Genomic DNA, 26,329 nt, shown 5'->3' on the forward strand with positions numbered 1-26,329 from the left:
AAGAGTGGCGGTTCCCTCCGCGGCTGGGTGGTGTTTGGGATGTTACGGCTCGGGCGGGATTAGGATGGAATTTATTCCTTAAACAGATTTCTCCTCTGCCAGGTGATGGCTGGCGGGATGCTCTGGGCAGATGCTGCCAGGGTCTATAGGAAGCAACCCCAACATCTTGTTAGTTTATTCATTATATTATACTATATTATTCATTACTCATTATATTTTTTTATCAGCTCGGATTGTGCTTCTTTAAAACGAAGTTATGTCGAATCGCGTTCATGCCAAAAGCCCTTTTGTCAGTAATCCAGATATCACCGAACGAGCGGTTTACTCCTTTGAATGAGTTCTCAAATATGTTTGGGTTTGTTGTTTTGTTTTTTTTTTTCCCCCCCCTCCGCAGTCTTAATATAGAAGTAGTAATTATCGTAAAATGGCATTTATAAAGAGTTTTCTCGGACTGCTTGTAACTGAGGCAAATAATTCATCTCTGCTCTGAAAGGGGGGAGCTGCTTTATGTTTTCAGGACACAGCAAGTGAGGCTATAGGATTGTTTCTTTAAACAACTATTTATTTGTTTTACTGTGGGAGGCAAAGCATAGCAAGTTTACAAAGTAAACCAATTATCTTCTTATAATATGATTGCCAAAGTGTCATTTTCTGCACAGATGATGTGTTCCTTGCGTTCTCTGTTGCAAAGAGAAATAGGATGCTTTCCCCTGCTTTAAGTGCATTTTTTTTTTGTGTGTGTATACCTTTCCTAGCGTGGCTGTTCTGCTGCATATAGATATACAAAGCTAATTTATTGCAGAGTAGAAGGTGTCATTGCCCGAGTACTTCTAGTAAGTTTTTGCCAGCTTTATTCCGGCTGAGTTGCACGCGGGTTTTTGAAAAGGGGGAAAATATTGCATTAAATTAAGCAGTTCATGTCTCTCTGGTTTGCTGTTCTGGGTATCATGTTAAGTTTTGGACTTTTATATATGTTTTTATATATATATATTCCCTGCCCTCCAAACCTTCCAAGCAACACGCTGTGAATGTATATGAAAACTGGAGCTAACTCTTCTCTCACCGGCAACAAAAAGGAGCGGTAGGCGTGTTGTATAATGAAATCATCAAAGTGATTTGATCATTTTGAAATCATCAAGGTGTTTTGGAAATGGCCCGTGACCATCCGTGACAGCACTGAGGTTTCTCGGTCCAGTGACTTGTGTCCTGGAGCTCTCCTGGGAAGGTCCCTGAGAAGGACCAGGTGTGTTGGAGCACCAGGAGGATGGATCACCTTCATGGTCCTCCCCTGGGGGGACCTCATGGCTGATGCTCCCCTAAAACCAAGCGGTGCTGGGAAAAGTTCTCTGTTGCCTGTGACGAGTGGGGAAATACTCTTGTGTCCTGTGGGTATGTGGCTTTGCTGGAGCAGGAGTCATCCCCAAATAGTTTGACTCCTTTTTTTGAGGGGGGGGGGGCATGGTTTGGGGAAGACGGAGGGATGAGAGAGGAGCGCTCCCACCTGGTGAGCCGGTACCCCCTCGATCCATCGTGGGAAATTAAAATACTGAGCTTTGGGGAAGGCGGAATCTCCTTACAGGGCATATTTGGATTTTTCCAGATTACAGATTATCGTAGATTATCACTGTTGTAGCACGGTGTGAAGATATCGGCTGTTTCAAAAGCAGCTGCGCTTAATAACAAGTAATTACGAAGTTTTAGGAGGGAGAGAAGAAAGGAAGGTACCCACGTATTAATTTGCTTTTAGAAGACTATCTACCATGACCTCTGGCTAATTGATCATATATATATATGTATTACATTATTTTTCACCCCCGTTGTCCCCATAATAAACCGGCAGTGAGTTCAGTCTGTTTGAAGACGTTACCAAATCTGTTCATTTGCATTTTGCTCTAAAGTCGGCACATCAGGCTGCAATAACTCTGCTTCATTTTGAAGGGAGGGGAAAAAAAGCAGGGCAAAAAACTCTCTTTTTTTTTTTTTAAAGACTGAAGAGTCTTTTCTGACAGCTAGTCAGAGTTAGAATTAGTTCAAGGAAATGTTAATAATGCACTGCCTGGCTTAATCCCTTTGATATCACCAGGTATCCTCCTGTTCATGGGTTAATTGCTTTAAAAGCGGAGGCAATATTCTGAGCGGTGGGCCGCTTCACCTTTTCACAGCTGTTACCATTGAGTGACAACTAAATCCCATGTGTAAGATGAGGAAGAGCTCAATCTCCAATTGGGAGAAAATTTATGTAAACCGCAATCCCTTCAGAATGTGCGGAAGTCACAGACTTTCTTGATTTACTCTGCTTTTCCCAGAAAGCTCCATTGTTCCCTTCCCTAAGTCCCATCAACCCTTTGTAGCAGAATATCACAGCGGCGGCAGATAGCTTGAAATATATAAATGCTATCATAGCTCTGATTAATAGCGGCGCTTATGAGTCAAGTCTGATAACGGAGCAGCTCTCCACTCAATTTCAGATACCGCTAATGGAATCTGTCTCCTGCAATTGTAATGTGAGAAGGGCTAATTTGCCATGGAGCTTGGAGCTGTCACCAGCCGGGGATTGGGGGGTCAGATGGGAGCTGCCAGGTTTTTGCCCTGCAGCTTGTATCTCTCGCTTTGAATAGCGCAGCCCCCTGCCTGCCAGGGAGCTGATAGGCCGCCGGGGGGTTTATGCCACTCCGTACAATAGCGAAGGGCTGCACGGGCTGACTTGGTAATTGTGAAGCCAGCTCATTTTTTATTTTATTTTAATATTTTATTCTATTTTTTTTTCTTTCTTCTTCTTTTTTTTTTTTTTTTTTCTCCCTCTCTGCCGCTGCATAATTTCTAATAAGGGGTTTTAACAAATGTCAGATTAGGAAAAGTTTCTGCAATTACCAAAAAAAAAAAAAAAAACCCCACCAACTTATAAAACATTTAAATAGCTAAAGTCAGTTCCTACTGAGGGTTGGGGTTTCGGGAAGTAGGCGCTGGTTATTACGGGCGGCTGGGATAAAGGCGTACCTATTTTCTAAGGATTGTGAATCAAATAATGGGTCTAACTAATATACTCTTCCCACTTGCAAAGGCACCGGGAGAGACGTTCTCATTTTTACTGGCTGGAAGCACAATTTTTACAACTCATTAGTAGAGAGGTGCGAGTACGGGGCGGTATGTATTAAAGCAGCACACCTGTATATGCATTTTATCGATCTGTCCTGAGTTATGCTACTCATCAAACTGCTCTGGGAGAGCTGGGCATGCAGGCGTTGGATTTAATGACCAAACTTTCTCGGGATGGGGCTGCTGCGGGCAGGCTCCGCTCCGCTGTGGTGTCAGGCATCCACAAGCTTGTGAGGTTTGAGGTTGGGAAGTCCCATTCCTTGATCCCTGCTGAACCCTTGTGGTGTGGCTCTCCCCATCCTTGTTGTCTAGACCCACCGAGGTCCCTGCTGCCATCCTGAGGCACCTCACCACAGGGGTAGCTTGGTCCTCCTGGTGAGAGGAGCTGAGGTGGCGTGGCCTCAAGACCCAACAGATGGCTTGCAAGAGACCTCTTGCACGTGCTGGTGGCATTCATGGGCCCGTATTTACCAAGGGGACAGGCAGAGTCTCAATATTGTCCTGCAGAGGTGATGTCCTTACTGGACACATCTGTGGTAGTGTCCTTACTGGACACATTCAGGCCGGGAGGATGTATGCAAGAGGGTGCAAGGAGTAGCTCGCCTTAACCAAAATCCTCACTGGTCAATGCTCCTTATCCAGGCTGAAGCATCCTCTCTTCAACTTGTGGTGTTTTGATAAAAGAATTCCCCAAAAGCGTAGATAAGCGGTGGTGGTCCCTAGCTGGGTGTGAGGGTGTATGGAGCAGAAGCGGCACTGAATGCATATGGAGGGTGGTGAGGATGCTGCCAGGTCACCCCCACCCCAAAACATCACCGGTCTACAGGAATGCTGAAGTCACGTGATGCTGAAGTCCCGTTTGAGGAGAAGGACAGCACTCAGTTCTAACCAAAGTGCCCACTTTGGTTTTTTCGGGGTTTTTTTTTTGTTTGTTTGTTTGTTTGTTTTAATGGTGGTCCTGCCCATTTGCTTGGTTTCTATTCTCTCCTCGTGGCCGTGAAGACTCAGCTGGGATTGGCGAGCTGAGCTGAGTTCTCCTACCTCCTCCTCCGCCACCAGCGCCGGGAGCGGAGGCTGTGGGCAGGGCTTAAGTGGCTATTCAGCTCCAGGTCCTTGAGGAAGAATAAAATCTGGTTTGCTATTCCCTGTAGTACCTGCACTGGCTCTTCAGCGCCAAGAGCAAGAGAAACCGCCTTTTGTCCGTGGAGTGTTTGTGACTAAGAGGCAGGCAAACCCAGAGGGATTGGGCTTTTTGGGGGATAATTATTATTACTTTGGTCCTAAACTCATGTTTGGGGGGTTATTTGCATTTTATTTTTAGATAGTTCTTCTATTTCAGCAGCAGTGCACCCGCATGCTTAAAATTTATCTGTGGAAAGCTTGGTTGTTGAGTCTCCTAAGTTCTGTTCTTCTACATCAAAAAAAAATTACATATCAAACAAGTGAAACCTCTTAAGTGAAATTTGAAATGTTAAGTCTTTAATGCACTATTCTGTTATACCATGAAATAAAAATACATTGAAAGGGTATATTTCTGCTACTGCAAAGCGAAGTCACGGCAGTGCAGAGGCAGAAGTTGCTGGTGGTACCTGGAGCCTGTGCAGGGAACCACTGACATCAGGGTCATCATCTGCAGGTGCAGGGGGAGACTAAAAGTTTTTAAAAAAATATCCATTAATTAGTTATTAGTGGAGATTTTAAAAGCAGGCAAGTTTTTTCTTACTCTACTGACTAAAATATAAAAGATACGAGGCTGAGATCTGCTACCTGTAAAGTTTCAGAGGGAACAGAAGGCAGAAATAATCAGCTTATTTCACTAGGTACAGATAGGTGTTTCCAGTTTAATACATCAGCTTCAAATAAAAAATGTTCCAATTATCTAAATTTTCTTTTTTATGAATCCAGTGCACTGAAGATTGCATGTAACAAAAACATTTTAATTAAGTTCCAATACCCATCCATATATAGCTTTATACCAATCAGTTAATACATTTTTGCAGTGTATTAAATGTTAAATGTCTGCATTATTTTCTAAATAAAAAGCAAAGACATCAATCGAGTTCTTTGTTACATGCATACAGATGTAACCTGTGCTCTTGGCTAACAAAAAGTTTTACCAAACTTAGAGGAGAGGCTAAATTTTAAATCGCAAAGTGACACGTTTTGGCAATTGCCACCAAATGAGAAGCTAAAAACTACGATTGCAAAACCAGATTGAAATACCTAATTTCAGTCTTCCCGGTTGTTCCTGCAAACTCTTAATGAAAACCCTGTGGCTAAAATAGTCCTGATTAAAGCAAGTTTCTACTGCCTGCGTCCTTGGAGCTGAGGCCCAGCCGCACATTCTTTCACTTGGGTGCCTGAAAAGGAAAACAAAATAATAATTATTTTTTTTTTTAGTCTTTTATGTTTAGGGATGCCATGGGAAAATATTTCTTACGAAGGACTGCATGACCTCTCCTTTGCTGATGGTTTCTGTCCCTTTTGAGTGCGTTTTCAGATGATGGGAATGATCAGAAAGTTGCAGTTACTGAACCCATAGGAAGGGACCTTCTTCCCTCTTGTTTTGTTTTGAAAAAGTGCTCCACGTGCTTTGAGCAAGTCTTGCCCCAAACTAGTTATTTTGCAAAATCAAAAATACAAGCTGTTCCCTTGGCTTTTCCTCCATGTAAGATAAACAAGCCTAGGAGGCAGCTTTTATTCGAGCTCGGTGCTTCAGTTGTTCTCGAAGTGGGCCTGGCGGTGGTGGCTGTAATACCCCTGGGAGAAGTCATGAAGACTTTCCCACTGTTGCGTTGGCTGCAGATCTTTTCTTCCATGAATGGATTTCTGTGTGCTGAGGCTGTTCCAACGGTGGGGTATTACTCCTCTGAATGCTTTCTTCTTGGTGACCCAGCCTTCTTCTCCAAGAGATAGTCCCTACCTAGCCCAAGCCCAGGATTCCCCCCCTCACTGGACAGAGCCTTATAGTGGGGTTTTGCCCACCTGTTCCCCTTTGTAAAGCCCATCTTCTTGAGGGAGTCACTGCAAGGTAGCTTTATGCCTACGCTGTGTTGACAGATGAACACTGGATGGTCATTACCATTGCCATGGCTTCGTTGGTGGTGACCCATTGATCCTCTTGTTCCGGTCGTCTGTTCTTTCTCATACTGGTTCCAAAGACGTGCTGGCTTTGGGGGAGCAGGAAGGTACCCTCCCTGGTCCCCAGAAGCAAAGGGATAAAGCCCTCCTTGATGCTGCCTTTACATGAGGCCAGTCGAGAATCCAGCTGTCATGGGTCTTCGCCGTGGTTTGTGTAGCACCTCAACTGTATTTGAAAAATGTGTGTAAGTCAAGTGAGGATAAATCTCTGCCACTCTCTGCTCTGGAGCCCTGATGTGCTGTCAAAAGGAGAGACAGCGTTAAGCAGCTACAAGGTGTTTTCAGAAAAAAACCCACAACTGTTTCCTTCTGACCACAGTGCGCCTGCAAGCCTCCAGCCAATGTAGATGGAAAAGTGTGGGTCTCCAGGCTGGGTGGCAGAGGCTGTGTGGTTGCTTCTTTTCCAGCAAGGCTTCACTGCAGGAATTATTTGCAATGTCTGTGTCAGACCTGGTGTTTGGTTTTGGTAAGGCATGTGTCTGTGTACCAGGAGAAGACCCCTTCTTACCTTCCACACGACAAATGGCTTCTTGGCTTTGTTCCCTCTCCGTCTCAACATTGGTAATTGGGTTGTTGAGCTTTTGCTGCAGTTATGGGAAGTCTCCTTTACCTCTTGTGTTAACCTTCTCCCACAACATGCTCTGTCTGAACCACAAAACAAGCTGTCTATGCCTGTAATTAAAGCAGCCGTTATCTTCTGGCTTCCTAATGTTGTTCTTCCTTATGCAACATGTCACCAACAGCATCTTCAGCTGTAGGTTGCACTGTCCTCCTTTTCAAATCTTTTCTTCCTCTTTTCTTGGCTTCCAGCTTCTTGACCTTGGGTCTGGAGCTCTGCCCCATTCCTTTGCTCTTTCACATCTTCCTGTCTCTATTTTACTCCCATCTTTGTGCCTTTTTTGTTCTTTCATTTCTTTCTGCCTTACCTGACTAAACACCCACCGGTGTCTTTCCCACCTGGAAGTTGTTCTTTGGTCCAGAGTGTTGTAGGTGGCTGACCTGTATTGTCCATGCCTGAGTTGTTTTGTCACCTCCTTGGACAGTGTGTGGGTTTGAGGGCCATCTTGGCACTAAGGCAAGAGAGATGCAGCACAGTGTCACTCTGTGCTGGAGAAGTCCAAGAAGCTCCCAGATGGCGGAGTGCAGTGGTGCACAGAGATCCTCATGTTGATCAAAATGAGTAGTGTAACCACGTTAGCCCAGCCGCAAGTCAGGGTTGATTTAATTCGGCCCCAATATCATGCTGACACAGTTGTACGGGATTCAGTTCTGCTTGTCCTGCTGGTGCTACTTTGCACTGTGAACTGTTGTGTTGGGTGGAATGGCTGGATGTAGGTTTTTTTTCTGCCAAGTGGTCTTCATCCTCATTTGGAGATGTCTGCTCTGATCGCGTCTGCTTCCAAGAGTGTTTCCTTCTGAATCAGCAAACTCCTAAATCCATCCTTTCCATTGCTGGTAACAGAACCTGCAAAAAACTCTTGGTCTCCAGCTTGCATTTCCCAGAGCTACTGTCTTGATGTTCTTCAAGAATGCAACATGTTTCCATTTGTCTTTTTAGCATCTAGTATGCTTGTAGGAGCTTGGTGCTCCATGCATGCAACATGCTTTCACCAAGCAAGCTGCTGCCCGGCTTTCCCGGGAGTTCCACAGGAAACTAAAGGCTCTGTTGACAAACAGATCTATGGACTGTGCTTCGTGCTGGATCCTGACCCTGCACTGCTCGGTGAGCAGAGGTGTCTCCTACCCCACATAGCTGGGATAAGTCTTTAAGCTTTGGGTTGAGTAGCTTTTGCTTAAACCTTATTTCATAAAACTTGAATCCCGAGTTTGAGACTTTTTATCAAGAGGATGGGATTTCTTTCATCTCATTTGAACTCTAATGATACGCTCGAGTCTTTTCAGGGAAAAACAAAGAGAATTGGTAAATGATTGGGATGTTTGCCTAAAACGCTGCTTTTCATCCAAAGGTTTTTGGGGAGGTTGTTTTACCTTTTTTTACCTTATTTCCCTTCAAGAATTTCAAAGGGATTTACGAAGCTGTTTATAACTAAAAGTTTAAAAGGTTTAGTCAAAACTTGGGGATGTTGTGTAGTGGGCTTTGTGTGTTGGGGGATCTCTCAGTCTTTAAATACATGTGGCCCTGCTTTCCTGGTATTTTTCTTTAGGAGCAGAAACCACTCCAGACTCAATTCCTGCAAAATCCATTGCATCTTTTCTTTTTCTATTTGGGTGCCACATCTTTCTAGTAACAGGGAGGAGGAGAGCACAACCAGAACCCTTGAGGCTGAGAACCTTGCCAGACAGGTCATGTGTGTCCCATCTCTCCCTTGGAGGAGATGGACTCAAGTCTGCTGGGCTGGCTTGGTAGCAAATCCGTCAGAGCAGTGTTCATGCTTGTGGACGCCTTTTCTATATGCAACTGTGTGATTTTGAAACGTTATATTAATGCAGTGAGTGGCAGGTTTTGCCTTGGAGAATTTCATGCCATATACCCAGACCTGTGTTGAACCACAGGGAAGTTTAGACGTCGGAAGGGTCCACCATGGTGGCATGCAGTAGTGAGCACAACAGTAGATACAAGTAGTTTGCTTGATTTCCTACAGAAGAGGTTCCGTGTCACCTTTCTTCAAAAGCTTATAGGGTACTTTGCAGACACAGATTTGGTCTGAAACAGTCCCACCTGCTGTCAGTTGGGCATTTTCATACTTTTTTTCCCCTTCCACTGATTTTTCAAGACCCCTTCCTACACTCTTGATGCTGAAGGTCTGTGTCACCCTGATCTTGTCTCGCTCTGGCCTCAGACACCTGAGAGTTGGTTTCTTTTTCCCACTGTTAACTGAACTGCCTCACTTCTCACCCTCCAGTTATCTCCTGCAACTGCAGGAGATAAAAGTCATTAGTCCTACTTTTGTCCGATGTCGGTGGCAGGAGGAGGAATAGAGACCTGATCCTCCTGTGCTCTCATCCCAGTCCTCTCTTCCCCATGAAACCTGCTTCCCATTTTTAATGGATTAAAAATTCCCATCCTGGCTGCACAAGCCCTTTGACATCTACAGAAATAGGTTGGCTGTACTGGGGTTGTTTCAGGAAGGTGGAAAGAAAGCATAACCAAGGAGAACAGCCCTTGCTAGAGAGTGCCCTGCCAGCAGCTCCCTCATCTCTCTTCGTAGGGTATGTAGATTTTGTTTCTTTGGTCTCCATTTATCTCAGAATTACGTAAGGAACTCCATAAGCAAGTCCTACGTGGATGTCCACTCTCCAATCCCTGATGGTCAGAACAAGCCACCTAGGGACTTTGGGTGTGGTAGAGGATATGGCCAGTATTTAGGAGCAAATTACACATGTAGGTTGATGAAGAAGTTGGCTAGCTTATAATTTTTGTTTTAAACCTGCTGGAATTATTAGGACTAAATGCGAGCATGCGTACCTGGGGTAGGACTAGAAAAATACCCAATTTGTGGTAGAGCTTAGGCTTACAGCGGGATGGTGAATTTCTGGAGAGAAGCTTTGACCATAGCTGCAGTTTTGGTCAAAGGATAAGGTCTTTGGATAAGGCTTAATTGAGCTGGTTGTGGTGCCCTACACAGCATCTTTTCATGGTGACTTCCCGAAGGGGTGACCTTCCAAAAAGACAGAGCCGGAGCTGCACCCGATGTGACTGGGTGGGAAGAACCACTGTTGCAGAATGGGCGTAATAGGTTTCCTGGGCTAAATCCCACCTCGTGGGCTCCCCGTGCCAGCTGCAGCATCCAGCCGAGTTGGGTAAGCGGCTCCATGGGGACCGTCTGCCGTAATCCCATCTAGGAGTCGTAGAAGTGCCCAGCTTTTGGGCTCGCAGCCATCCCAGTGGTGGGTACTTCACCTGCTTCCTCTATTCCATCCTGCTTCCTGGACCTGACACCCATTTTTCCTACTCCTGACCCTGGCCGGCACCTCTCCCTGCCGGAACCACGGGCGCCTCAATCCTCACCCACCCCCGAAACACTAAGCATCTCCCCCCAGGAAAGCTCTGCTAATGCTGTCCATCATGAATGGCTCTAATCCACTCTTTATTCAACGCCTTGATGAATTTAAGGCTGCACCCTCGCTGGTGTCTCTTCCAGCGGAGAGTATCCTGTTAGAGCCGTGACTCCCTGGCTCGGCGTACCATGACCCACTGGGCCATCGCTTATCGGGGGTTTCTGAACCGAATTCAATAGTGGAAGTTTTCATGGCGCTTGCGAGAAGAAGCCGACTCTTTGGTGTCCCGCAAATAGACGGGCTGGCTAACGCCTGCTCTTCCTAATTGAAATTATTAGGAAGATATTAACCATATAATGTTTTGGCAGGGTGCTGGGTGGCAGTCATCATTTCTGCTGCTACAGTATGTTTAAAAAATAAAAAAATAAAAAAAGAGGACAATAAAGTAGGCTTTTTTGTTGGAAAAGAAGATTTCATGTTATCTGTGTTTGCAGGCTTTCTGGCTCATATGCTGGAGGAATCCTTGCTGCGGGGGTGTTTTCATTTTCTCGTCTAACATGGCAGTGGTCCATCTCGGCGGAGGTTTTTAGCTTAAACAATCTGTTTGTGGGGCTGCTGATGGCTCTCACTGTGCGTTTTGAGGAAGCATCCACTGCAAAAGAGAGATCAAAGGTAAAACATCTCAAGCAAAGTGAATAGTTCTTTATTTTTTTTTCAATTAGGTATCACGCGTCTGCTTAATTTCCTATTCATTTAGTGCTCAGTGTTGTTTAAAGAAAGAAAGCCAAATCTGGGGACTTGGGTCAGCACCTGTGCTGGGTGGTGTCCATCCCTGACCTACCTGGATGTTCAAAAGTGCCAAACATTGAAAATCCCATCCACTTTGCTTAAGGGTTGAAGTGGGACCTGTTGGATGGGTTTAAGGTTGGTTTGTTTAATACACAGAGGGTGGGAAAAGGAAAAGCAAAATCATTTTCATCAAAATGTTTGAGTGCAAAGTTTGGTTTCCTGCATCAAAGACTCAAACCTGGCTGTGGGTGTTCGAGTTTTTGTTTTCAGAACTGATAGTTTCCCTTTGGGTAAAGAGATATATTTTACAAAATACTTCATCTAGTCACAAACTCAGGTTTCTACTGAATACCAGAAATGACCAAATTTTCAATCAGTTCTTCTTTTGAAATTAAATGTGCCCCTAAAATAATGGCATTGTTAAATACAGAGACTTTAAATTTCATGTTATATTCTCTATTTTGGAAACAGACTGGGCAGTCAAATGGTATTTTTACTCAGCAGTCTTGTCCTTTCTACTTCTATTTCCCTGAACATCTGATCTCTTCTCTCACAGACTTGCCTGCTGTGACTCCCGTAAATTGTGTGAATAAAAGGATTTTTGTGGGGCTAGGCTAGAATTTCAGGAGTCCGCAGTGGTAGTTTACTCAGCTTCGCGAGTTCTCAAATAACATGTTTTATCAGTGGTTATAGAGACCTTGTTTTGCCATTGGATTTTTTTTTTTTCTTTTCTGTCCCAAGATCTCTACAACCTGTACTCCACAAAGATGGAGTTGGGCATTTTCCATCCCGCTCCCACATTTCACGTGCCCAATTTCCAGCGGGATTTTCAGATGAGATTTTCAGAAGCAGTTAAGGAGCTTGTTTCAGTGTCTTTTGGGTGTCTGGCATCCCACGCCTTGAAGAAGCCAGGCTGCCAACAGCAAGCTCACAGCGCTGTTCGTAAATCAGATGGTCATGCAAACATCTCCAGGGGTGTGCATGGAGTTCATCAATATACTTGAAAAATTACTGAGGTTGTTCTGAGTCTTGCAGGGCAGCTCTGAAGCCCACAAATGTTTTTCAGAAGTTATGGCAGGTGTTTCCATGGCAAGGCAGTGTCCAACAGTGAATGCTGGGCAGTCAGTTAAAAATTACCCAGTGATCCCATCAACGTGCCAAGGCAAGTGATGCCTCTCCTGTGGCATCCTCACCAGTGCCTGAAATAAGCAGGGGCGATGCTCTGATGATAGATGGAAGTGCTGTCCTCCTTGGGGATGGCTGGGGAGGTGAGGATGGGTTGTCAGCTTCTGTCCAACAATGTCTGTTGGGACTCTTGTGGCTTTTTGCCCACCGAGGAGCTGCCCTGGGGCTTGGCTTCAGGTTGTAACACGGACCAAGCGGCCTGTGATGATGGAAGAGGAGGCAAATTCAGAGGAGGAGCAGTGGCCAGTGGTGTATGTGGCACTGACCCAAGGTTTGTATATGGAGTTGCTCTTGTAGCTTTGTCCTCCCCCACTGTATGAAAAGGACTCAGCACTGATCTGATGGTGTTGGGACAGAACAGAGCATATGTCAGCATGGGGCAGAGAGAGGCTTTCCTTAGCGTCAGCCAGGGATGACCATGGTACCAATAACAAACCTGTGAATAGTCCTCAATGAGTACCAGAAATACCCTGCACCGTGCTGCATAGTCTGGATATGTTTCCGATTTTATCAGAAAACTCTTCCAAAGATGCTTGAAAATGAGTTTTTAGACTATTGAGGGATATCCCGTTTAATTCCCTTTGCTTAAGAAGTTCATGTAGCCCAGACTTCAGCCCTCTGTGCCTGAAGAAGAGGACAAAATCATTCCTGTTATATGAAATGAGGTCTCTGTATATGATGGCGTTATTTTAGGGTATGGCCTCTGAAAAATTTGCATAATTCGGAGTTAACTGCTGGGCAGTCTCCCCTGTGCAGCAGAGGTTCAGGAATTGGACCCCATCACGTCGTTCTGACCTGATGGTGCTGCACAGGATCTCTGTATGCATGGAGATGTAGCCTTTCAGCTGGTCGCTTCTTAAAGAATGCTTTCTGTTGAACAAATTATATCTCCCTGTAAATAACCTGTCTGTGTTACAATTGACCAGTGCTCACCAATGTATTTGCCTTTCTCCAGTAAGGGCTGCGCTGAAGCTGTTCTGGTCTCTGGATGTTTTTGCAAACTGCAAAGAGTAATTGTCAATGTGGTGGTGTTTTTGGTTTTTTTCCCTTTCAGATTTCTAAACTTGGTGCCTTTTGCTGCGGGCTCAGTTTGTGCAATCAGCACACGATAGTGCTTTATATCGCTTGTATTGTGCCTTGGGTTCTCTCCCGGCTTTTCAGAAAGACGGTACGTATTTTGCTGACCCATACCTCTATTTGTGTAATTCTTCTTTCCAAGCACTTGTGCCACTTCTCTGTTGATGTACAAACAGGGACAGTCAGTGCTCTGTCTAATCAAGTTGGTCATGACCCACTGAAGTGACAGTCTGGTCTGACACCAGAGCCACCGATGCCGATTTAGGGGCTTTGCTCACACCAGCAATCTGTGACCTGCCTGTGTCCTCTGGCACAGGAGCGCTCTGCCCCAGCTGCTTGCAGACACCCTGTGAGCAACCACCAGGCCAATACTTGGAGCTAAAAACTCCTCAGCCTGTAGGAAATAAGAGCACATTCAATGACCTACCAACCAGGAAAGCAGATAAATATCTGTTGGTGAGAAGTCACATGCGTGTGCAGTCTGCGTGCGCTGCTTCTGCTGCCTGATCACAGTGGCTTTCTCATGCCATCGACTCATCTGGAGATACGTTCCTGTATGTTGATTCCCTGGTGGTGGCAAACAAAAGCTGTGTCCACCCGTTGCAGAGCACCTTCCGACTACTGTAGATAGTTGAAGGTGCAGCTGGAATAAGTAGTATGGCAAGAAGGGTGCAGAAGCTTCTCTCTAGGGGGGAGTCATCTTCAGCATCTCCTTGGGATGTGCCAGACTTGGTGGCCTCCAGCTCTGACGCAGCCAGGACTTGAGAGTCCTACAAGAGATGAGCTCTCAGGTGAAGAGCACCTGGCTCCTGCCAGCTGGAAAAGACCAAAGGAAGGCTGACCTTTGGTGAAACAGCGAGTCCCTGATCCATTCAAATATGTCTCTTTCATCTACCAGAGATCTCATTCTCAAGATGTCCCTCCTTCTACACCTCTTTATTAAACTTGCTTATTGTGTAAGAAAACACCTTTTTGCACTCTTGGCTTATGAAGGTGATGCGCACCCATCTGGATGAGGCTCCCGGGTGACATTCAGGGGGCCTGCAGTGTTCTTGTCTTCTGTAGGTGGTCTTCTGTGAGTCAGTGCATGAGGCTGGATGCAGACGTGTTGGAGAAACTCTACTTTGCCCTGAAAACAACTGCACATCTCAGTGATGCAGATGCTCTGATCACTTCGTAGGTGGCTCAGAGAACCCTCCGTCTACTCCCTCTTTCTCACTTTTGTCCCCCTGAAGGTGACAGTTGGGCAGGTTTCTGCTGGGCCAGTCCTGCCTGTAGTTTTCCACCCTCAACCTGATAAATCAGATGTGTTTCTGGGTAATGGCACGGGGTATAACAGCTCAGAGTGAAGCATGTGAGCTGCAAGAGAGAAGATGCAACTTAGACAAGCTTGATCCAAAATCTGTTCAGCGTCTCCAGCAAACCCCTTTCTGTCTATATATTTCCTTTAACACAATGAAGACTCACTTTTGCCATGTATTTGTGTTTTTTAAACAGAGCTTTGTTTTTTTTAACCGGGCAGATCCAGAGAGACCTCTGTGATTTCCGTCAAGGACAATCCTGTGTCAATATAATATTCCTGGGAAATACTTTAGACAGCCCAGTGGTGCCTGGTGCAGAAAACCACCTAATAAGAGTAACTGATGGACAATAGTGCCTTTTTAAGTAAAAAAGAGCCAGCTTGCTTCTGAAGGAACCGTGGCCACCACCATTATCAATCTACTTTTTCTGTTCTGTGGATCATGACTCTGAGTAGTGCCTCTTCCCCGTAACCCCAACTGCTGAAGAAGTGCTTTGATTGACAGGGCAATGGCTAACGATAAAGCAAGCGTGCAATATTCTAGGGTGGGATTTTCCAAAGCACTTAAAGGAGTTAGGCACAGAAGTCCCTTTGAAAGTCTTGTCTTCCTGACCCCTTAGGCAGTCTTGAAAATCCCGCCCCAAAAGTTGGCCTATCCAATTTAGCCAGCGTAATCACGATAAAGTAAATGGCAAAACTGACTCCTGATGATGGTGGTGATGTGTGTAGTTGTACTAGAGCAGCGTTGGGGTTTTTTTTAATTTTTTTTTTTTTTTTTTGCCAGATGGAATACCAGCCAACTCTTAATCGCTGCAAAGTGGGTTATCTCAGCCTTGCAGTGCTTCAGCCATCTATGCATGTCATGCCATGATTTAAATGTGAAAGATGCAATGAGTATGATACTCATGAGTCCTAGCTAATATTATTTGCTTCACTTAAATTTCACCCTGCCATGCAAAGGAGATCAGTTTGATGCAGTTTCCTAGTAATCCACAAAATCGTAAGGTTTAACATAGCATTTTGTAGGGACTTACTATAAATTGAGAGATCAGCTCTGTGTAAATATATTTGATGTTTTTTCTTTATCTGTTCTTGAAGTTCCAGCGTGATTAAACTAAAATAAACATTGTTATGCAATATGACATATTTTGGTGCAGGAATTGTCCCTAGGCCATTTGCTGAAGTTGGGTTTATGCTTCTTGGCTGGTTTGCTGCCTTATCTCTATCTGCCGGCTTCATCCTACCTCAATCGAGCCCGTTGGACATGGGGAGACCAGACGACTTTTCAAGGATTTTTGACCCACTTTCTCAGGGAAGAATATGGGACATTCAATCTGGTAAATAAGGGTCATTTTCTAAATTACTTTCTTTTAACTTACGCAATAGCAGAACCTTTCTATTTGTGACGATTAATGGCTTGCGGGGGAAGAAATTGAAAGTTTTCTTTTTAAAGCGTTTCTTTCTGATTTTGGCCTTCTGATCTGTCAGGTTTTCTGGGGGTGCATCACATGGCTGGGAAAGCAAGGAAATAATTCTCTTTGCCTTTATGGGGTGTGCTGTGTTATTAACTGGGAGCGGTACGGGTGTCTTGTATTTGTAAAAGCCCCAAGAGCGAACTGTGTTAGAGGGAGATGGTGACATCAATTTTGTGTTTTTCTTGTTTTAAGACAAATAATTCTCTTATTTTTTTACTTTAAACTCAGCTATTTAAAGAGGTCGCAAGCAGTTTTCATTGCTGTACCTTTAGAAAAGATTCCTCTTAACTTACTACTTAGTAATATTGAATTTAAATGAATGGTAGGTTTGAGAGAAATCTCTGATTTGAGTTATTGACCGGGTCTGTGCTCTTGCAGAGGGAGGGACGTATTGCATGGTTGCTTGCAGACCGTAGGGTTTGCATCTGCCTCCTCCAGCCCTGATTTAGATGTTTTGCCACCCAAGGAAAGCAAGCGCCCAGCAGTCCTTCTGTCCTTCCTGCTCCAGAGATTTCAGTGTGGAGGGGTGGGAAGTCACACCACTGGGGGACAACAGAGAAAAAGGTGTGGTCTACATCTTGGCTTGCTCCCTGGGATCCTGAAGCTCCACGTTCTCAGATATTAAGCCCCTGCATCCAGCCAATATGATGCAGCAAGCCCTGTTGTCTTTCCATTACAGCCTTCTCCGAGAGCTGGATGGCTGTAGGATATGAGGCAAAAGACTTGGTAATTCTGGCTGCTGCCATTTAATCTTTCCTAAACTCCTAGAGAGGTAAGATCCACCCTCTGAAGGACTTCTGAGATCATAGAATCATGGAATGGTTTAGATTGGAAGGGACCCTAAAGATCATCGAGTTCCACCCCCACTGCCATGGGCAGGGACACCTCCCACCAGCCCAGGTTGCTCGGAGCCCCGTCCAACCTGGCCTTGAACTCCTCCAGGGATGGGGCAGCCACAGCTTCTCTGGGCAACCTGTTCCGGGGCCTCACCATCCTCAGAGTGAAAAATTTCTTCCTAACATCTAATCTAAATCTACCTTCTTCCAGTTTGAAGCCATTCCTCCTTGTCCTCTCACTACAGAGATTTCCCCTGTCGTGCTATTCCCAGCCGGCTCCGGAGAATGAGTCTCCATTGGGCAGAGCAGTACCAAGGCATGCAAATCCCTTAACTCCTTGCTTCATCGAATGTGATGAATTCAAGATGATGTTCAGGAGGCTTAGGGATGGACTGCGTGTAATCCTACACCGCAAATCACATTTACGATGAACTTATCTGAAGCAGGAGCAAGAAATGCAGCAAAATCCAAGCGTTTGGTCCTGTCACCAGTTGGGCTAATGCCAAAGCCCTGCCTGGATGGAAAGACAGCCCTTGTGTCCCACGGCTCCGTTTTAAGGGCAGGCAGGGTCGACACAAAACAAAGAAAAGACTCGGGAGAGGGTTCCTCCTGTAAGCCAAGGATCAGAAATGTCATCTCCTGTGAAGGGATGTGTCTGGGGCCAGAAGCCATCAGCTGGCAGCAAGGTGGGGCTTTGCAAGAAACAGAGAGGTAGCAGTGGTGCTTCAGGAGCTGTGGGCTAGCTCTCCATCCTCTTAACACTATTATCTCATAATTAAATCTTGAATGCAATTAACTGTTCCATTTTTACCAAGATTAAATATTCCTTCCAGACCTCCTGGGTCCGTTTACCTTATCTTTTATCTGGTAGCCACCACTCTTCTGATAAGCACCTATGAAGGTAATTCCTCACCTCCACTGAGCCTGTCTTCTTTCCCAGACTTGTGCCATGGATTGCGAGTCTCTGCAATAAAAATTCTCATATAACTCATATAAATCTCGTACGGCTCTGCCTCTGTCAGAACAGAGGGGACAGGGATGAGTCTGGTAAGCAAGCAGGAGTTGAGGCCCACGTGCTTGTTTCACCCTGTGGGGAGATGTCCCAGAAAATAATTGCACCGTGCAGATATATAGGGCAAGAGGAGATGGCCTCAAGTTGTGCCAGGGGATATTTAGGTTGGATACGAGGAAAAAATTCTTCCCAGAAGGATTTATCAAGCATTGGAACAGGCTGCCCAGGGAGGTGCTAGAATCACCATCCCTGGAGGTATTTAAAAGACAGGTAGATGTGGCGCTGAGGGATATGGTTTAGTGGTGGTCTTGGCAGTGTTAGGTTGATGGTTGGACTTGATGATCTTAAAGGTCGTTTCTGACTTACGTGATTCTATGATTCTATGATATAGCGGAGGTCATAGCTAAACCATATGATGTGCTCGAGTCGCAGGGTAATGGGTTGGTAGCTCCTTGTAAAAATGCTTATCCAGGTGGTAAACCCTGCACAGTGGCATAACGTAAAACAAGAATGTCGAAGGAAATCTTGCAATGAAGGTTTGAGTAGACTTTGCTCTCTTTTTGTTGTTTAAGCAATTCCTCTTCCCTGTGGCCACCTTGGCGTACCACCTGAAGGGGTTTTGAGGAGCCCTGTGCGCTCAGGGCTCTGCAAACAGAAAACAAAAAGACTTTTCCTTGCCGCAGTGATACGGCAGTCAGCGGGCGGGTTTCTCATGAGTTTTCATTCTTTTTATTCTAGGCCAAGTCCGAGACGGGATCCACTATGAGAGAGATGCTGGTGTGAGTAAAATCTTGACTGTGACGTTTAGTGGAGAGAAACCTGTTGCTGCTGCTGTCATTGTGGCCAAAACGGCTCCTGTCCTGCCTTTCCTTGGCTTCATCCAGAGCTGAGGCCGTGTGTGTCCGGCGCAGGGACAGCATGCATGTCTCTCTGTCTTCCCCGTTGAAGGAAAAATGCTGGATCCCCCTCCCCCGTGATTCTTCATTCAAAATCCTGACGTGTAAACCGAGCTTGTTCTCATTTCTGGGAGACTTAATCACAGCAGAACGGGAATACCTTATGTTGTGCTTATTCCCTGCTTCTCTTGACACTTTGATTGAGTGCGAGGGGTGATTTGGGGATGACGCATCCACGCACTGATTTCTCCGCAGTTTTCAGCTGGCGCAGATGAAGTCGGAGCTCTCCCTTCCCGTCCTCGCCCTGGCGCTCGTGGCCACAGCGAGCACAGCGCTGCCGTAAGTTGGAGGAGCATATTTTTGCTCTGACGTGCACTTTCTCACTGACTGCATGGGCAGCTTTCTTTGCCTTCTGCTTGCTGGTGCAAAAAATTCAGCAATTGGCTGTGGTCATCTATTAGTTAAGAGCAAAATATCCCTGCTCCTGGTAACCCCGTGGCTTTGTAGTTGGCGAGCTTAAAAATCTTGAAAGCCTGATGGGTTTGTGCTTTGAAAACAGAATCTTCATAAATTCCAAAGGTAAAGAAAGGCTCATCAGCTCATTGTATTAAAGCCATTTAGGTATGCAGAGAGAGGGGTTTTCAGGCACGTAGCTTGAAAACTTTTTCATCATGCCACTAGAGTTCTACTTTTTTTTTTTTTTTTTTTTAATAGGACAAAGCAGCAGAAATCACCCGTGATCTGGCTCTTTGCTGGAATGCTCTGTCTTTATTCCCTTTTCTTCGCTTGGAGAGCAAATTTGGATATTACAAAACCTCTGTTTCTGGGCGTGGTAAGTTACACTCCAAAAAACAATTGCTCTGGCGTGTTAATTTTTGGAAGAAGCCTTAAAACCATCTCATCAAGAGCAGGTGGTTGTCTTGACGCTCCGTAAGGTGCAAAAATACGGCTGCTTGTTCTGTTTCCTAACAGCTGGGGACACAGAAATAGGGTCTGTGGGATTTTGTTCCCTAGGTGGAGCGATTCTGGCTGCAGAGCAGTGCCGTGGTGGCTGTGCTGGCGGGGCTGGGGCTGGCCGTGCTCGTCTCAGTGGGGAATGCCGTGCTGGAAGGCAGCCGGGCACTGCTGTGGATGGAGTGGCTTTCCGCTCTCGCTCTTGTCGCTTCTCAAGTTTGGGCAAATTACAGGTACCACATCCCCTGGGCACATGTCCTGGTGTGGCCGCGTGGGGCAGTGGGGTGCTGTGCGGTCGGGATGCTGTTGTAAACCCCCACCCCCCACCCCTGCTCATGGGATTTCTGTCCTTGCCTTGGAAGTGGGAAAGGCACCTTTCACATCCCACCTAAGCTTGCGTGGCCACAGCCTGCGGGACTGCCTTGTTTGATCTCCCTCAAAATCACCAAGCACCAGCTCCAGGCTGTAAATGGGGGTGTCGCGTAGGTTGAAGGAAGAAAACTGTGTAGACACATAAACTTCTAATGAAAGAAACTCGTAAAGGAAGTTTGCAGAATTCATTTGAGCTGAACAGTCACCTCCTTCCCTTGCTTTGCTTCAGAAAACTTCGTGCCCTGAGTTTTTTCTTACGTTTTTTTTCCTTTTTTTTGAAGAGTTACGCCTGTAGTGCAGGGCTTCCTTATCCCATAACCACAACAAAGACTGCAGTGGCTTGGGTAGGAGTCAGTGTAGCTCAGGTAGAGGTTTACCAACTGGTGAAGTGTGGAACACGCAGAACTTTATACTCAGGAATCCTTTCTTTGCACACATCTTTTCCCAAAGGCTGGTCCGTAGGTGAGCCAGCCACAGCTCGTGGCCTGAGCCATGTCATGGAACATCCCTTTCTTGAATCCATACCTGGAGCATGTACACACACAACTGTGTGACAGAAAGGATCTAATCTCAGGTACTGTAAATCTATTTCTGCCTGATGTTACAAAAACTTGGCTTTTTAGTGCTTAATTAAAAGCATTAAAATGATGGGAAGGATTTCAAATGCTTTACAGAACCATCGTTGTACTGGCACTTCCAGCTCCAACTAGTAAGTGTTTAGGTTTAGCCCACACAAAAATCAAGAGTTAAGGTGAAGGCATGCAATAAGTGTGTATTTTGGCAAAACTGTAGTGGCTTATGTGTCTGGTGCTGGGTTCTGGGAGACTGTAGTGTAAAATGCCTCATTTCTGTATTTGGGTTTCTTTTGGGATGCTTTTCAGAAAAAAAAAGCAGGATCTGACCAGGGCGAAGGACTCCACCTATCAATGCCTATTGCATAAAATTGTTCTGAAGATATGCAGAGCCATGCAAATACCTGTTTTTAAGACACTGGTTTTTCTCTGCTCTCTTAAGTGCTTGTGATCAGAGCAACAACTATGTTGTCGATAAGTTTGCAAGGAATCTGCTGTCCTCTATGCCGGCGGGTGCAGTGATCTTGCTAAGAGGAGACTTACCTGGGAACGCTCTTCGTTATGTTCATTACTGCGAGGGGATGAGGCCAGATATCACCTTAGTGGACCAGGAGGTAGGTTGTGAAAGTAGTATTAAAAGAGGCAACAGGCGGATTTTAAAACAGGAAGCAAAAGTTTAGTTGGTTGTTTCTTTTCTTGAGGGGGTCTCTTTGTTCAAATAAAACTCATGATGCAGAAATAAAATTGTTTTTTTTATTTTAAAGGATTGTGGGTGGCTCTGGGACACAGCGTGGTGTGCAAGCCCCATTCAAGCCCAAAAAGCCAACAGGGAGGCAATAGCAGGTAGAGAGAAGGGGAAGCCCAAGTTCTTCATCACGGCAGATAATCCAGATGTGGCACAGGGCTGATGTTTGCCTTGCTGAGGATGCTTTGTCCCTGCTGTTTTGTGCGGTTGCCCTGAAATACAGATGTTGAGGCAGCAGAAGGCTTGTGGTAGCATCCTGGAGGGCGGCAGGTCAACAGTTGCCCCGTGGGCGATGTGGCTTTGGGGTTTCTCCCAAGGGCTTTACCATGCTGAGGCTCATTCCCCGCATCCCCTCTGTTATCTTGGTCCTCCAAAGGTGGTTTTGCAGATTTCTGCCTCTAGTTTTTTTACATTAAAGCAGAGGTGCTGTGTGTCCCTGGGTGCTGTTTGCACTCCTTCCTTTTATCCTGAGAAATGGGAGAAGAAAAATCCCCCTTACAGAAGGGAACACCGACACTTCCACTGCCACATGAGTCCCTGCACTTGGCTTTGCCACAAGAGTTTGTGACTTGTTGGGAAACCCAAACCCCAACACCTCATATTTAACCAAACCAAAGCCCTGTTGTGTCTCTCACCAGCACTAGTTATTTTGGGTTTCCTTAGAGTTTTGCCCGCTCAGCGGTGAGGACCCCGTGCCTCTGATCAGAAACCTCTGGTGACCTGGTCTGGTGGTGTGGTCCCAGGCAGCTGCCAAAATGGGAGGTGACCTTCCTGCAGAAGCCATTTTCTGCAGCTTCTGGATGCAAAATGGATGAAAACTTTGTTTCTTGTTTTCATTTTGCTTTTATTTTTGGTGATAGATGATGACTTATGAATGGTATTTACCCAAGCTGGCAAAGCATTTACCTGGCGTTTATTTTCCTGGGCACCGGTGGAATCCTGTGGAAGGAGTATTACCTGATGGGACACTTGCTTTTAATCTCCATCGTTTCCTCAAAGTAAATAAACAGTAAGCATTTCTTTCATATGTAACAGCTTTCCTAGAATCTTCGACCTTTTTTTTCTTGAAATTGTTTATGGAACAGCTTGGTACTGCATCCAAAAGACCAATTTTCTCCACTGACTTCCTCCCCAGTGGTGAGATTATTTTTGCAATTAAAGCAAATATCTATGCAGAAGTAACTCCATCCGGATATAATGTTGCTTGTTGTTTTGAGGTTGGTTTGGCTTTTAGGAAGGAAAAATAAGAAGGTGATCGGCAGAGAGTCTTTACTGATTATTTTTGTTGTTGTTGATACAGTTCATCACAAAAAAAGGAACATTCCCGTGTACTCAAAATGACGATGGTTGGAGAGCAAATTGCTGCTGCTTCTCCTTCGTGAACATTGTGGCCAACTGATTAGCATAGAATGAATGTATTCCAGGAATAATCATCATATAAAAATAGCTTAGTAAGAGTGGAGAAAGGATTAGATACTCACATGAATAAGAATAGCATCTGTGTTTAGACCAGCCGGGGTGAGCCTTGCGAGCGTGGGTAGGCGGAAGAGCATTACCAGGTGCCGTCGGGAAGAAACGGGCTTCTCCTGTGGCTTCTGGCATGTTTGTGAGGTCCCACGTAGTGGAGAGGACTTGTCTCCTGTGCTGGCCGCGCAAGATGTGCGGTGCCAGATGGGGTATTCGCTCGCAGCGGCAGAGCTGTTTTGCAGCCTGACGCAGAGACGTGCCCTTTCCGACGTGAAATGCTCTGGACGGGTATCTGTGCCGCAGAAAATGTCATGCTGCTTAAGACGTGCCCCCTGGCGTGGGGTGTGTGGTTTGTTCAAGCACTCGGGGTGGCCCACCGTCTCTGGCATGGCTTGACGATTGCTTTCTCTGGGTTTTTATTTTGGCAGTAAGGAAGTGTTTGTCTGCATAGGTCTCCATGAAGGGGACTCAACCTGGAGAAGGAGCTATTCACTGTGGCCGTGGGGTACGTGTGAAAAGTTGGTTCCTTCCGATGTTGTCTTTGACCCAGGAGAGTGGATTCATCTTACAAGAAATCTCTATAACTGGACTGAAGACTACGGCAGGTACGAGGCAGAGGCACGACTCTGCTTCTTTCTGCTCATCGTTCTTCTGCCAGCAGCGTAACCACATCCATTGCAGTGTTAAAGAAATTAAATGTGAGCTGTAATCATAATGTTTTGTGTTCTGGAACATATAATAAATCCACATGTGGTATTTCTATTACTGTTAAAAATAGAGAGGACATTTCTAGTCAAATATCAGGTCCAATTCCAATCTTAAAACCTGATCAGGAGCCAAAAAAATCATTGAGGACCTGGGACATCCAAAGCTTTAAATGCCATAGACTGAACTGTGATGGATGGTAAAAGGCATCTCTCACTTTGGGGATAGCTAGGATGGTGGGAAACACCTGATGTACCAGAGACTCCTTCTATGGAGAGGGAGGAATAAAGTTTTATGAATGACTGAGGATCAGCTGAATTCCCTGCGGTCAGAGCAGTAGGCTTCAGGACAGGTTTTCTTCTGCCTGGGAGGTGTGTATCTGCTTGGGTTAGAAGGGTTGATTGCGTAGTGGGTGAAACACAGTGACATGGATCTGATGGCTGGATTTTATTCTCATTCCCATTTAGTTTCAAGCCCTCTTCCTGGGAAGCTGTCGCCAACGAGGAGATGTGGCAAGCCAGGTGATGCTCCTTTGCTCCCTTCCAACAGCCGGTGGGTGATGCCAACTCACTGGCGTGGAAATACACACCAAAGCAGGCAGCTTGATGGTGCATGGCCTTATTGGATCTAAATGTGCCAAGCTTGGGAAGGAAAAGTTTGGCAGAATGAGATGAAGTGCGCATGGCCTCTGGCAAATTCTTCAGGAAAGCGGTGGTTTTCTTCACTGAAAGGTTTCGCTCAAAGTATCTCAAAAGAGCAGAGGGTAGTTTGGACAGAGGCTGAGAAAATACATCACTGAGGGAAATTGGTATCACAGATGACTTAAATGGAGATGCTGGTGTACTGTCCTGTACAGGGATATGATGAAGATGTGTATAACCATCTGATGTGAACTGGTTATGTTAAGCAGTTATTATATGGAAGGTTTTCTTGTTTTTCTAGGATGAAGACAGCTTTCTTTATATTTGACCTTGCAGAAACTGCCAGCGTGACTGCAGAAATGAAAGCACAACTTTACACCTTTGCATACGCTGTAAGTCATATATTTTGGTTATGAATGATCCCTGCAGTCTCCATCCTTTTTTTTCTCTCTCTTTTTTTTTTTTTTTTTTTTTTTTTTAATGTCTCGATTCCATAGAAATGTGATGTTCTCATACAGGTCAGCAGTCCTGTAATCTGCATTCTCCTTCCTTCGTCCAAACCAGGAGCATAGCAGATTCAAAGAGATTTATTTGGGGATTTTTATCCATTCCTACTTGCCCCGTCAGTGACGGAGGATGCCAAAAGCTAACCAGTCGACACCCTGCTTTTGCTATAATTATGTTGTCTGTGCTGGGCTCCAAACCCATGCCAAGAGATTGCTTGTCCTGAAGTCCCCTCTATGCACTTGTCCCCTCTGTCATTACACAGTCGTGCATCTGAGCCAGCAAGTGTAAAACCCCACAGTCTTCTCGCCACAAATTAATTCTGCTGCATTTCACACCGAAGAGTGACACCCGTAAGTGGGTGTAGGTATCTCTGGAAATACCGGACTACCTGAGATGCCAACAGATGCGCAAAACGATCAGTGTGTGTCAGCAGAGAGGAAGAGTGTTTCGTAGCCCAGAAAAGAGTCAACAAATAGTTTCCTTTCAGCTCTGGCCCGTTTTGCTGTGATTTTTGCTGTTCTGCAAAGTTCTCGGACGCGTGCCTGCTGTTGAACTTATGAATATTCCCACTCGAGTCAACAGACTGCTTAAGTCCTGTGGAAGATGTCCTGATCTCCTGAAATATTGAGTAAATGCCTTTCCAGGCGCGGCAGTTAAATCTCTTTTTTTTTTCCCCAGCCTGGTGTAACATCTCTCTCGGGGAAGCGCATAATGTGCAGTGGGGTTATCACGATCATCTCTAACGTTTCTAAACAAACAGCTGCTGTAGGAAGGGAAACATTTCAGCCCCCCTTGGATTTCTGATTCACGCTATTGCGCGTCACATGGCAAACATGGAGTGAGATACAGAAATGCTCCAACTCTGGACTTGGCCATCTAAATAGCATCTGTTCCCTTACGGGCAGTTTTGAAGCACTGTTAAGAGCTGTTGGTCCCCTCCATTCAATTAATTTGTGCACGCGTGTGTGTGTGTCCTTCTTTTTTTTTGTCCTTTTAACAGTCGTACAAAGAAATTGTCAACTCTCATCCAAATCACCCAGTGAACTGGCACAAAAACTACGCCATCGCCTGCGAGAGGATGCTGCGTCTCCAGCGGGTGGATGTCGATCCCGAAGTGTTGCTCTCCGAAACCGTGAAACATTTCCTTCTGTACACTGAGAAAGCGGAGGACGATCCCCAGCGGCAGGATATTCTGCAGGCTGTGAAGCACCTGAAGAAAGAGCTGCAGGGGCTGAGGAAAATGAAAGATCTGAGGCGGGGAGCTGGGTAGCGCCCGGTCCTCCACCCACCTGCTCAAGTGCTGAAATTTGGAAGTCGGGACTTAAAATTGGAATTAGTCCTTGACAAAGTGAGAATGGTTTTAAAAGGCGACACAAATGGCAGCGGAAATGAAATCAAGTGTGATCGCCTCCACAGGAGCGTGCTGTTGTTTGGTCTTCCGTTGCTGTTGCCAAATGAACTGTTTGTGTTGTGGGGTTTTTTTTTGGGGGGGAAGCTCATCACTAAATAAAATATTGGGTTTCAAAAAGGAGAGTTTTCTTCTCTGTGAATCTGTTGTACTGTGAAGATTTGAATTTTTTATGAATGCAGCATCCTTTA

General features: G+C 45.5%; 1 protein-coding gene across 1 annotated transcript in view; it reads left to right on the forward strand.

Annotated features, from left to right (window-relative positions):
- Positions 1 to 26,116, forward strand: part of TMEM260 (transmembrane protein 260) — a 35,160-nt gene extending 9,044 nt beyond the window's left edge. The window contains exons 2-14 of the mRNA XM_009893958.1: positions 10,692 to 10,869; positions 13,226 to 13,339; positions 15,706 to 15,885; positions 18,610 to 18,650; positions 19,023 to 19,106; positions 19,482 to 19,599; positions 19,782 to 19,954; positions 21,108 to 21,279; positions 22,271 to 22,419; positions 23,306 to 23,482; positions 24,050 to 24,103; positions 24,525 to 24,615; positions 25,731 to 26,116. Of these exons, the coding sequence (XP_009892260.1) occupies positions 10,692 to 10,869; positions 13,226 to 13,339; positions 15,706 to 15,885; positions 18,610 to 18,650; positions 19,023 to 19,106; positions 19,482 to 19,599; positions 19,782 to 19,954; positions 21,108 to 21,279; positions 22,271 to 22,419; positions 23,306 to 23,482; positions 24,050 to 24,103; positions 24,525 to 24,615; positions 25,731 to 26,000 (1,801 nt within the window). The 3' untranslated portion in view covers positions 26,001 to 26,116. The remainder of the gene's footprint in view (positions 1 to 10,691; positions 10,870 to 13,225; positions 13,340 to 15,705; positions 15,886 to 18,609; positions 18,651 to 19,022; positions 19,107 to 19,481; positions 19,600 to 19,781; positions 19,955 to 21,107; positions 21,280 to 22,270; positions 22,420 to 23,305; positions 23,483 to 24,049; positions 24,104 to 24,524; positions 24,616 to 25,730) is intronic.
- The last annotated feature ends 213 nt before the right edge of the window (positions 26,117 to 26,329 follow it).

The sequence above is a fragment of the Charadrius vociferus genome, unplaced genomic scaffold (assembly GCF_000708025.1).
Source record: "Charadrius vociferus isolate BGI_N301 unplaced genomic scaffold, ASM70802v2 scaffold49, whole genome shotgun sequence".
Classification (NCBI taxonomy): Eukaryota; Metazoa; Chordata; class Aves; order Charadriiformes; family Charadriidae; genus Charadrius; species Charadrius vociferus.